General features: G+C 49.9%; 1 protein-coding gene across 1 annotated transcript in view; it reads left to right on the top strand.

Annotated features, from left to right (window-relative positions):
- Eya2 (EYA transcriptional coactivator and phosphatase 2) overlaps window positions 1–12,677 on the top strand; it is a 189,094-nt gene that overhangs the window by 117,028 nt on the left and 59,389 nt on the right. Inside the window, exon 8 of the mRNA XM_077109204.1 lies at window positions 7,985–8,127. Within this exon, the coding sequence (XP_076965319.1) occupies window positions 7,985–8,127 (143 nt within the window). The remainder of the gene's footprint in view (window positions 1–7,984; window positions 8,128–12,677) is intronic.

The following is a 12,677-nucleotide window of genomic DNA, read 5'->3' as shown; positions in this document are numbered from 1 at the left end:
TGGGTCCAGGGTCCAGATAACCACCGTGGGTCTCGGTCTCTTCCTCCTGGCTCTGCAAGCAGGCTCCTCCCACCACATGGGGCTCAGTCCTGCCTGCAGTCGCAGCTGTCCCTGAAAAGCTCCCGCTGGTACGGACTCAGTCACCTGTCCGTCCCCAGACCCACCTCTGTGGCGGGTGGCATGGAGCTGCACCCCGGGTCTCACGTCCACAGCTGGAGCTACAGTTGGGGTCAGCTGAGATGAGGGAAAGGGGGTTTCCAAAGAAACCCAGAGCACATAAGCAGAGGACGCACCGGGCACCCAAGAACAACTGCTCACGGCCGCGCTGCCGATGGCTGGTGAAGAGTGTGCGGCAGAGTCCACGTCCTGGCCCTTGGTGATCGCAGAGCCTGGGGGGCAAACTCGCAGCCGCTCAGCAGCCTGCAGAGTCTTGCATTCATTCCCCGGACCTGCTCCGTGCGCATCTTCCCGTCTACGAGGTGTCCTGGGCTCGTCAGCGTTAAGTAACGTGGCAGCAGTAGAGCCTGAATGAAGATCCCTTGTCTTCTTGCCTGAAAGCCACCAATGTCCTGGGGCTTCGTGGAAGCCAACCTGGCATGAGGGTGTGTGGACCTTGGTGAATAGACTCGGGGGAAAGAACAGAAAAGGAACAGCTGGAGTGCTCAGTGCAGCTTTGGATTCAACCCAGAACGTTCCGCCCATGGGGGGCAGAGTGGGGGTCGCTTATCCCTGTTGACAGACACAGACAAGGTGGACAAGCATTTTTAAGTCAACTTTTAAGGACATTCGAGGCTTAAGCGTTGATTTGGTGATTGTGTTCTCGCTCCCGAGTATTTAGCAGATGCATAGAACCTATCCAGCAACTTCTAAGTTGTTTTCTTTGGAGAGCAGGAAGTATGACAAACTTTCCTTCTTCATAGTCTTGGATTATCTTCAGACACCTTGAACGTGACCTCTGCCATATGGTTTCAGCAACGGAAAAAAACTGATGAGAAATCAGGGAAGAGAGGAAGGGTAGAAGGAAAAATTAATTAGATGCTACTACGTATCCATGATCCCAGGGCAAAGAGGACTCTAAAGACTCCCTTTCCAAGAATTTGGGTTATGCCGCCAGGTTATCTTTGTTCCCCGGCAGAAGTAAGCGTAAGTGGCTTTGAGTCTCTCTGAATTCCTCTTTTTGTATTCCTCTGTCCTTCACTGATCCTTTGGTCTAAGGTCCAACAATAAGTGGGTGAGTTGCTTTTACCGTGGGTCTAACAAGCTCCCATAAGCCCTAATGACATCAACAGTTGTCAGCGTGTCCATCATGAGGGAAGGGCATGTGAGTGGACAAGCTTCCCACAAAAACCAGTTGGAGACTATCCAGGGTCCCCTGCTGCTTCCGAGCTCCAGAGGCTGGCAGTTCACACACTGCCACCGACAGACCCCACCTGCAGAGCTGTTTTGACGCTCCCACCCCCTCCTGCCTCAGGACACTCTGTGCTGACCCGAGTCAGCAGCTGCATCAATGCCAACAGTGGACAGAGCTGCTTAGAAACTAACTAGCACACTTCCACATGACCCCCGGGCCAAAGGGGAATTAAAAAGTACTTGAACCAGGTGAAAATTAAAACACAACTTATCCGAATTTAGGGAATACCATTAAAGCTGTTCATACAGGGACGTTTGTAGTGCAGAGGGTCTAAATTAGAAAAGAAGAAAGGTCACAGCAGGACCTCGTCTTCCACCTGAGGAAACAATGAAGATCAGAATGGAAATCCACAAACTCCCAAACCAGAAAAGTGTCGGAAAAAAGGAAGGTACAAAGTCACTCATGAGATGCAAGGTGTGACGTCCCAAGAATCAGCCAAGGACAGCATCTGACAACCTCCCAGAATCTGCCCAGAATCTGACAACCTCCGTGAAATGGACACATTCCTCGCACGACGAAACTGACCAAGCTGGAGAGGGACTGGGGCAGACTGACTTCCAAGTGTGTGTGGTCATATCAAGTGAACCCGGCTCTCCTGGGTGACTGTGATGCTCCAATAAAACAAAGAGAGAAGAAGAAACTACCGAACTCACACAGGAGGAGGTCACCTAAATAGGCCTGTGTCTGTCAAATAAATTGACTTTTTGTTGTTTTTTAAAAAATCATAAAGAAGAGCTGAGCGTGTGACTCTGTGGCAAAGCAACAGCCTATCATGCTGGAGGCCCTGGGTTCAATCCCCAGGACAAAAATAAAATAAAATAGATCATAAAGAAACTGCCAAGTCCAGAGGCGTTCACTGATTCTATCAAAGAAATATACTTTCTACACGAATTCTTCAAGAAAATTGAAAAAGAAGCATAATTCTCAACACATTCTGTGGTCAGTACTATCCTGATATCAAAACCAGACAAAGGAGAAAAACTACTCACCAACAGGCCTCAGAAACTCAGGTATAAAATTTCTGAACAAGATATTAGGAAATCAAGTCCAACAATGAATTTTAGAAGGGTGGTGTCTGTCCCAAGGATGCAGAGTTGGTCTGAAATTTGAGATTCAATCAATATAATTTGCAACATTCAGAAACTGAGGGGCAAAAGATTATTTCAATAAATGCGGAAAACACATTGGATAAAACCCATCATCTATTTCAAAACGCCAAATCAGAAGTAGGGTATAAAGAAAAACCTTATTAAATCAGAAGGCACGTGTGATGGCCTGAACGTTTGTCCCCATCAGCACCAAAATCCACACCCTGCAGTGCTAGTCATCCATGTGGTGGCCTGAGAGGTGGGGCTTCGGGAGGTGCTTAGGCCCTTGTAAATGGGGTTAGTGCCCTGACAAGAACCTTAGAAGAGGAGATGAGAGCCAGGCAAGGTGGCACACGCCTGTGGTCCAGCATCTGGGGAGGCTGAGACATGAGGATCACAGGTTCAGAGCCAGCCTCAGCAACTTAGTGAGGCGCCAAGAACTTAGCAAGACCCTGCTCAAAAGGGCTGGGGGTGTGGCTCGGGGGTTAAGCACCCTTTGGTTCAATCCCTGGTGAGAGAGAGAGAGAGAGAGAATACCTTTCTGTCTCTCTGAGAGAAATGAAATACCAAGAGAGAAAAGGTATCCCCTCTCTCTCTCTCTCTCTCTCTCTCTCTCTCTCTCTCTCTCTCCCCCCCCTTTCTCCCCAATGTGAGGATGCAGCAAGAAAGCCCTCATTTACAAGCCGAGAAGTAAGCCCTCACCAGGAAATCAATAAACTGGCCTCTTGGTCCTGGATTTTTAGCTTCCAAAACTGGGAGATCAATTCCTAATGTTGAAGCCGCCTACTTATGGCATTTTTGGTTACAGCAGACTAAACTCATAGTGCTGGACAGCTAAAACTACCCACAGCTACCCCTAAAATCAAAACAAGATGAAGCTGTCCCCTTACCACTTCCTCTAAACATTATACAAAAGTTCTAGCTAGTCCAATAAGACGAGAAAAGTCACTAAAGGCATCTGTACTTAAACAGAATGCCACATGATCTGACTTGTATGTGGAATCTAAAGCGTGGAATCAGAAGCAGAGGACACGCTGTTGGTTGCCAGGGACTAGGCATCAGGGGGCGGGATGGAATCCCAGGGAGATGTTGCCAAATGGTACACTGTTGCGTCTGACAGGAGAAATAAGTTCAGCCCTTGTGCATTACCGTGACAACAGTTACCAACAATGAACTGTTCCAAATGGAGGCAGAAATAACCCCCACATGAATCCACACAACTGATTCTGTGTGTCTGTGGTGCTGGGGATTGAACCCAGGGCCTTGTGCACGAAGGCAAGCACTCTACCCACTGAGCTATGCCCCACACAACTGATTTTTGACCACAAGCTGATTTTTGAAACAAGGCAATTCAATGGAGAAAGTGTGATCTTCTCAATAGAAGATGCCAAAACAGACATCTATATCCAGAAAACCTAGACTTCAGCCTACACTCCACAAGACAAAAAAGTAATGGCAAGTAGATCATAGGCTTAAATAAATACTATCCATTTTGATAAGAAAAAGGAGGAAATCTTTGTGACTTGAGTTACAAAGGTTTCTCATGCATAACACCAAAAGCTTGATGCAAAAAGAAAAAAATGTGTATATATATATATATATATCAATTGAAGTTCATAAAACTTTCAAACAGAAGAATGAAAAGACAAACTGTGGTCTTGGAGAAAATAATTTACCTGATAAAGTATATATATCCAGAATAAATATGGAACTCTCAGAATCCAACAATAGGGAAACTCTTCAGTAAACAAATGGGACAAAAGATTTGAATCTACTCTTCACCAAAGATTCAGGAACGGGAAAGAAATCACACGAGCAAGATGCTGAGTGTCATGAGTCATTCGAGAGAGGCACGTCAGATCTATAATACGACAGCACTGCGTACCCCCAGGAAGGCTTCAGTCACCGAGACTGGCCCTCGCAAAGGCTGGCGGTGGGGTGGAGCAGCCGGAGCTACGGAGGAGGCAGGCGAAGTGACCCAGGCACTGCGCCAAACATGCTCAGCGCTATCTCACACCGTCAAACATGGCTTTCCAAATGACCCAACAATCACGGAACTCCCAAAAGAAAAACAGCCTCTGCCACACAAAGACTGATATGCAGACATTCATAGCAGCTTGATTGCCACCAGGAACTGGCATCAACCCAAACGCGCATCCACAGGGAAAGGGTGAACAACTGTGTGTAGCCACAGAGAGATGAGCTGCTGACACGCACAACCTGAACAGAAGAGTCATGTTGACCCCACGAAGCCAGACGGCAAAAGAACGCACCTGTGCTGTGGGATTCCACTTGTTTAAAACCCTAGTGGACGAGTCTAACGGAGAGTGGAGGAAAGCAGGTCAGAGGTTTCATGGGGGCAGGGCCAGAGGCAGGATCACAAGGAGACTCAAATTGCTCCCCAAACCTAAAACTTTTTGAGGTTCAGAGCTCCATCGGGTGAGAAGTGCTTACCCTAAAAAGTCTATGCAAATATTTGAAAACCTGAAAATTTCCCAAATCTGAAACACTTCTCATCCCAAGCATTTCAAATATGGAATGCTCGACCTGTACATTAAAAGGGAGAAAGAAAGAGAGTTAAGTGACCCCAAGGAAGGGGGATGAATTGCTCTATCTTGGGGACTGTTGACTCTGATCTTGAACTTGGAAGGTTGGAGAAAGGGCTATATCCCCCCCAGCCCCGGGCACCCCTGCTAATCTGGCTTCACACACCTTATTCTAGACCTTCCGTAAGGTAGCTGGCATTTATCCCTTGAAAAATAATGTTTTCCTGGACTTTAATGGGGATAACCGCTATTTTCTAAACCCCAATACCTTAAATGACCAAGTGACTCAGGATGGACCTTATTACATTGTTCTTGAGCATCTGTGGTCTAGAAGAAATTCTTCCTCCTGAACAAAGGGTTGCTAGCTCAGTGTTTGGGAATCTCTGATGCTATGTCCTAAAAATGCCCGGTGTTGGAGAACACCCAGTTGTCTTGACGATCCAAGATCCCATCCTTTTTATTATGTCCTTAGTCTGCTAAGTTTTTTAGACATTAAATAAACACCGTTGAGTCCCTTGGGTTTGGGGGAAAACCATCCTTCCAGGGTAGGAAAAAGAGTCAGTCCGTTGCCAAGTGCTTTCAGACGGAGGCATTTCCCCCAGATGGTCCAAGAACTGGCAGCAGGAGAGAGGGGTCTGCAGGATGCATTTGGGAGCTAACAAGCAACGGTGAGGTAAGAAAGTGGGATGGCAGGTCCCCCGAGGCTCCATGCAGGTTCGCGATTCTGTCACTCTTCAGTGACAAAGACAGGCCTAAGTTCTCACTGACTTGCAGGGTGCAGCAGGCAAGCTGGAGCACCCCCGAAGCCTGGGCCCCTCGTTACTTAAACCGAGATGATGGCGTGCAGCCAACAGCTTGCCTGGTCTGGGGCTACGGGACAACGGCCTCTCGCGTGGCCACACCCTGAAGCCCACCCTGATGAGAGCCACAGGTCCCATCTGCTCTGACCCTTCTCGCTGACCTGCGTGGGCCTGTGGGCTGCGTCACGGGCCTTGCCTGGCCCGTCCTGGACGCTCCGCACAGACAATGTCACGTCGTAGCTCTCAGGTCAGCAAACCTCAACAGGCAGAGCCTAAAGGACTTGCTGTAGCCGAGCCCCGGTCCAGACCCCCACAGGAGGACAGAGGGAGCTCTTCCCACCTGCCCCATCTACCTCTGGGGGGCCGCCCCCCCTCTGTTTTTTTTTTTAACTGAAACGTTTGGACTTATTTTTTCTGCTTCCTATGTGTTTATTGGTGATGACAGTCGTCCGTGATGGTGGGTTTGCTGCACATTCTCGCAGCTCACAGTACAGCTTGGCAGATCTCTCCCTATCCCCCACCCCCCGCCCACTGGTCTCTCTCCTCTGCTGAACTCCCTCTGATTTTCACGAGATCCCCCCACTCTTTTCTTTCTCCTCTCTGGCTCCCGCATATGAGAGAAAACTTATGACCCTTGACCTTCTGAGTTTGGCTGATTTCACTTAACAATGTCTCAAATTCCATCCATTTACCTGCAAATGACACATTTCATTTTTCTTTATGGCTGAATAAAACTCCATCGCGCATGTAGGCCACACTTCCATTCATCCATTGATGGACAGACGCCTAGGCTGTTCCACTGGGCTGTTGTGAATTACGCTGCTTTATGGCTGCAGTATGCTGACCTTAATTCTTTTTTAAAAAATATTTATTTTTTAGTTTTTGGTGGACACAACATCTTTATTATTTTTTTTTTTTTAATGTGGTGCTGAGGATGGAACCCAGCGCCGCGTGCATGCCAGGCGAGCGCACTACCGCTTGAGCCACATCCCCAGCCCCTGACCTTAATTCTTTAGGATAAATACTAAGGAGTGGCACAGCTGGGTCACGCGGTGGTCCATGCCTAGTCTTTTGAGGAATCTTCTGGGAGGACTATCTTTAAGGTTGATGTATTAGTCAGGTTTTTTTTTTTGCTATAATGAAACCCCTGAGGCAGACTCACTTTACAAAGAAAAAGATTTTCTTGGCTCATAGTTCTGAGATTCAAGGGCATGGGGCTGGCATAGCTCAGCTCTGGTGAGGGGCTCGTGACTGATGGCATCACAAGTGGGGAAGTGTCTGCAGGAGGAAGGGGTCACTGCACCAGGCAGGACGTCAGTTCCTTCAGAGAGCGTGATCTCTCCAGTTCACTAAGGACCCCGCTAGGCCCCGCCTCTCAACACGGCCACCTTGGGGATCAAGCCCCTAACACATGAGCCTTTGTGGGGACATTAAACCAATCCAGACCACAGCAGTAGAAATACTGGGTGCCCAGCCACCTGCGAGGCGGCCTCTGGACGCACAGAGCTGTAAACCTAAAGCTGTTCACCGTAAACAGAGCTCTGCCAGGGCCCAGGGCCCCTCCCTCACTTCCCCAGATGGCTGGTCAGGTGTCCCCTCGCCCGCGAGACCTTCTGTAATGAGCCCCGTGTAATGGGGTGACCTCTCAGCAGCCCTGCCCAGTCCTGATTGATTGCTATGTCCCTCCTGACATTAGAATGACTTGTTTATCCAGGTGAGGTCTCTCTCCTCTCGCTGGACTTTTTCTTTTCTTTCTTTTTTTTTTTTTTTTTTTTGGTGTGTGTGTGTGTGTGTGTGTGTGTGTGTGTGTGTGGTGCTGGGACTGCACCCAGGGCCTTGTGTGTGCAAGGCAAGCACTTTACCAACTGAGCTCTGTCCCCAGCCCTCACTAGAGTTTTTAAGTGCTAACCCCAGGTGCCAGGTGGCCCAGCGCCTGAGTCACAACTGGTTGGTGGATGAATGAAAGCTCATGAGTGTTGTGAGCCGGTGACTGAGGAGGAGCTGCTTTGGCTCCGCGTCTCGGCCTCCTGGGCTGCCCGGGCTGCGGCTCTGCAGTCCCGCCCGCAGGTGTGCTGTTTCCTGAAAGCCACCTCCGGCCGCGCCTCTGATCTGCCCACCGCTCCCTCCCGTCTTGCTCAGGTGAATACAACACGCACAATGGACCCTCCACGCCGGCAAAAGAGGGGGACACAGACAGGCCACACCGGGCCTCCGAGGGGAAGCTCCGGGGACGGTCGAAGCGGAGCAGTGACCCCTCCCCGACAGGGGACAATGAGATCGAGGTAATCCAGAGGGCCTGAGTGTGACTGGTGTGACCTCTCCCTGTGGCCCCACGTCGGTGGACGGGAGGGGTGCAGAGTTCTCTCCACGCGCAGGGGAGTGGGGTGGGGCAGGAATTGCCCTTGGGGTTCACGAAGCTCGGTAAGAGAAAGAGCGGGCCATGGGAGCACTGGTGAGGCCCAGGGCTGAGCGGGACCACCCTGGATCCGCTCGGAGCCCTGCTTCTCCAACTCAGCAGCACCAAGGGGCCACCAGGTCCTCTAGAGTCTCCAGTTCCTTAGGTCCAGGGCAGGCCGAGGCCATGACGTGTCTAGCAAGTCTCCAGGGGATGCTGACACGCCCTGGGTTTGGGGGCACACCCTGAAAGCCCCTGGTAAAGAAGGTGATGGGCAGGAGCCTTGGCCTGGTCAGGGGGTTCTTGCCCTGGTGACACGGCAGAGTCCTCAGAATGTAAAATACCAGTGCCGGGCCCATCCCAGAACTCGTCGAGATCCTCTGAGCAGTTTTCAAAGTCGTACTGACCACCAGGAGGGGGTTCAAATGGGGCTGCGTTCCTGATCTCAGCCTGGCGCCCATCGGAATCACTGCAGAGCTCCGAGAAACCCTTCCTTCTCCAGCTGTACCCCAGGCCCCACCTCCTGAAGGGGCATCTAGGCGTCTCCCAGAGGGGTCTGATGTGCAGCCTGGGCTGAGAACTGAAGGCCCAAGCCTGCTCCTACCATGTTAAAACCAAATGACTGTGGGTCACACTGAGATTCCCCTCCAAATCCAGCGTGCATGGGGAGAATCCTGGGACACAGGCCTAATGAATTCCAAAAGCAGACGTAGGTGAGCATTATTGACCAAGGAAGGAAGGAGCAAATCTGCAGGTTTGTGCATCTGTGCAAAAGGTGGCCGTCCGTGGGCCGAAGTGCGCCCCGGCACCCCCGAGTGGTATTGGTGAAGCCTGGGTCAGCGCCAGCAGTTCAGTTGCACGGTCTTCAACTCCCTGTTTGTACCCTGTGCGCTTGACGCAGCAGCCACAAAGCTCAGCCACAAACTCGAACACACTAAGAAATGCCGTCTCCACCAAGGCCTGACAATCAGGTGATTTTCACCGAGTCTGCATCCCACCAGGGTGCTGGGAAATTCCATCTCGTTACTGGGGCCTCCCTCCCCCAAGAATTGTAGGAGAATCCCAGGGTTCAAGTGGTCTTAGAAAACACAAGAACCTCTACTGTCCGGTGTGGCTTGGTCAGCGCCGCCTTCCTGGTGGGCCAAGCCTGCAGGGGTCATCTGCAGTCCGGCCGCTTGCTGGAGTCTCCAGGCTGAATTGTGGGCGTGGAGATTCTTATGGAGCCTAAGAACTTGGGAGCATTAGCTACGATCTTCGGTGGCAAGCCACAGAATCCAGCTCTGGTTACTTAAGGAAAAGGGACTTACTGGAAGGGACGGCCATCGACCATGCTGAGGAAGGAGGGGACCGAGGCCGTGCTGGGGAATCTAGGGAACTTTAAGGTGCTCGCTCCACCCAGGAGCACCCGTTTTAGGCTCTGGTGCTGCTTCACCCAGTGTCAGAGTCAAGACGACAGCATCCCATGGTCCCGGCTTTTTGCCCCTTGATTGACATCTCCACCAAGACAGCCCACACTGCAGAAGGAAAACCAAGGTGCTCTTCTCCAAAGGCCCGGGCTGGATGCCGGGGGCCCAAAGCACAGATGCCGCATCTGAGGTACTTGGTATCAAGCCAGCATCCACTAGCCCAGCTACGGCGGTTACTTATGGCAGGTGCTGAGCTGATGGTCCGAGAAGGTATTACATCACACTGTCCCCCACTATTAGCCAATCTCCTGCGGTGTACCAGCCCTGGACCTGGCCGAGGGCTCTGCCTGTTCTTGCTTTTCCCGTCATTATTGTTGTTGAGATGGAGCCTCACCGTGCTGCCCTGGGCCGGCCTCAAACTCCCACTGCTGGGCTCAGGCGATCCTCCTGCCTCGGGCTCCAGAGTGCTGGGACTCCAAGAGCAAGCACTGCACCAGCTTCCCCTCGTTGTTAAGGCCACCCCCACCCTGCTTCCCAAATCAAGGAGGCTCTGCCCAGGCCTTCAGTGGACTCAGGTCTTTGCAGAAGGCTGAGGGAGGTCAGCGACGCGTACTTTTATATTTCCTCCCCCCAAATATTGGGTCACCCAACATGGCTTCTGCTTTTGGTCGGGGACGTTGGGAGTGGAGAGACATTTTTCCATGAAACTGAGAAGGGTTGTGGCATGGAAGTCGGGGATTATAGGGTGATATTATTCTGGAAACATCTGCTTCTTGATGGCAGCGTAAGCACCACTGGGAGAGAAGAGTCAGAAAGGTGTGAGGTGTGCTTCGCTTCTGGGCTTAATGTCAACAGGGAGGGCCGCCTGGGTCGCACCTCTTAAGTCTTCGGCGGTTCTGCTAATGACTGAAGCCCAAGAGAGAGAAATTATGTCGAAGTGGAAAGAAGGAAAATTCTGAGCGTGTATTAGCTAAAATCCTTTGGCTGCAGGTGCCAGAAACCAGCTTGAGCTGGCTTAAGTGAAAAAGCAGAATTTCTTTTAAAGCTGCAGAGACCCTCTTGGAACTCAAGGGCAGGGTGCAGCAGGATACTGCCAAGGCCAGGGGACGGGGCAGGGAGATGTTTATGCCGTCCCCTGCCACAGGCCACAGTGAATGGGCCAGAGTCCCCCAAGGGGGGTGTCTTTTAGTGCCTGGACACGGGTGGCCTCAGCAGGGCTGCCCCCCAGGCCTCCCCGGCCCCTCTCTGCTCTCAGCTGAAATCAGGTCCTGGGGAAACGTTGGTTCTCTCTCACCCTCTGTCCTTCCCTCCCTGTGGACTGGCCATCTTTGTCCTTCAGATCACATGTCAAAAACAGGCCCCCAGCCCCCAGAGACCATGACTTTCTTTCTAGGCCCCAATTTTAAGTTTCCAAATAAAGATCGGACCCATCTGAGGTCATGAACCCACTGAGGTCCAAACTGTGGCAGCTCAGGGACAGGTCCCCTGCACAACGGCCACGGAGAGTGGACCCACGGAGACTCCAGGGCTGGACACGGAGGATGAGGTAGTGGGGGAGGAGGACTTCTTCAGAGGGTTGGAATGGAAGGATGATGGAGCCCGCACCAACTTTTAAATACTCCCTGATTTTAAAAACCTCTGTAACTAAAATTTCTAAATTAAACTGATCCCCCCATTTTTATTAAGAGTTAGCATACCTGAACCTCAGAGGGTCTCCTCAAAAGCAGTGGCTTGCAGACATTTTTTTTTTTAACCACAACCCGAATGAGAAACACCCAGAATGTGACCCAGCACCTACAGGCACAGACACGTGACCACACAGACACGTGACCACACAGACAAGTGACCACACAGACAAGTGACCACACAGGCACGTGACCACACAGACAAGTGACCACACAGACAAGTGACCACACAGGCACGTGACCACACAGGCACAAGACCAGCTAAACCAAAACAACTTACAGACAACACTCAACTCTACTGATTGCTTCAGAGACCCCCGTGTTAGAGACGGACCTGCTGATTTGACTTTTTCATTCTAGATGCTTCTTTGTACTTTTAAAGGCATGGCCAGTGCCATCGTGGAAATATAATTCTTGACCTCCAGAGAGTTTTCAAAGGTGGCCACAGTGGCAGTCTGAGGAGATGTTTTGCTCTCCTCTCAACACAGAGATTAAAAAAAAAAAAGAAAGAAAGAAAAAGTCCTTTGTTCTTAAAAATAATCATCACCAGAAAAATGAGGAAAACCAACAGTTTGAAAATCGAGGATAAATAAATAAACAAAAAGCAAAGTAATTTAAGAAACAGAAAGGAGCTTAGAAAAATCCGATTGGTTTTCTAATAAAAATTCAAGGAGATTTTGGATCCATAAAATAAGAAGTAGAGGCTATTGGGAAAGAAATATTCAGAAGAAAAAGACAGTATTGGAAAATCTTTAAATGACTGTGAGAACGGTCAAAAAAGAAAGTTTAAGAATCTCCCAGAAGCCGAGTGTGGTGGTGCTTGCCTGAAATCCCAGTGACCTGGGAGGCTGAGACAGGAGGGTCACAAGTTCAAAGCCAGCCTCAGCAACTCAGCAAAACCCTAAATCAAAACAAAGAGGGCTGGGGGTGTGGCTCAGTGGTTAGGTATCCCTGGGTTCAATCCCCAGTACCAAAAGAAAAAGGAAAGAAATATCCCAAAGCATAGATCAAAAAGACAACGTTATAAAAAATCTTCTTTAAAAGGAAGAACATCATCAATCCTAAAAAGTTTAATTTGACTATCAGAAATTTCAAAAAGAGAGAACGGCTGAAAATTTTTAAAAAGGTGGGAAGAATTATTTGAAGATAGAAGAAAATGGTTTTTCAGAGCTGTGGAAAACGCAGGTCATTGGATTAAAAATGTTCAAGTGCTAAACGGTAAAAATGAGAAAAGATCACACCTAGGTAGAATAACACCTTATGAAATTTGAGGGTACCAAGGAAAAACAAAATATCCTTATAAACCCTAGAGGAAAACAAAAAGTCAAATCTATAAGGAATCAGAG

This window comes from Callospermophilus lateralis, chromosome 3, assembly GCF_048772815.1.
Source record: "Callospermophilus lateralis isolate mCalLat2 chromosome 3, mCalLat2.hap1, whole genome shotgun sequence".
Lineage (NCBI taxonomy): Eukaryota > Metazoa > Chordata > Mammalia > Rodentia > Sciuridae > Callospermophilus > Callospermophilus lateralis.
This window is presented reverse-complemented; position numbering and strand designations above follow the sequence as displayed.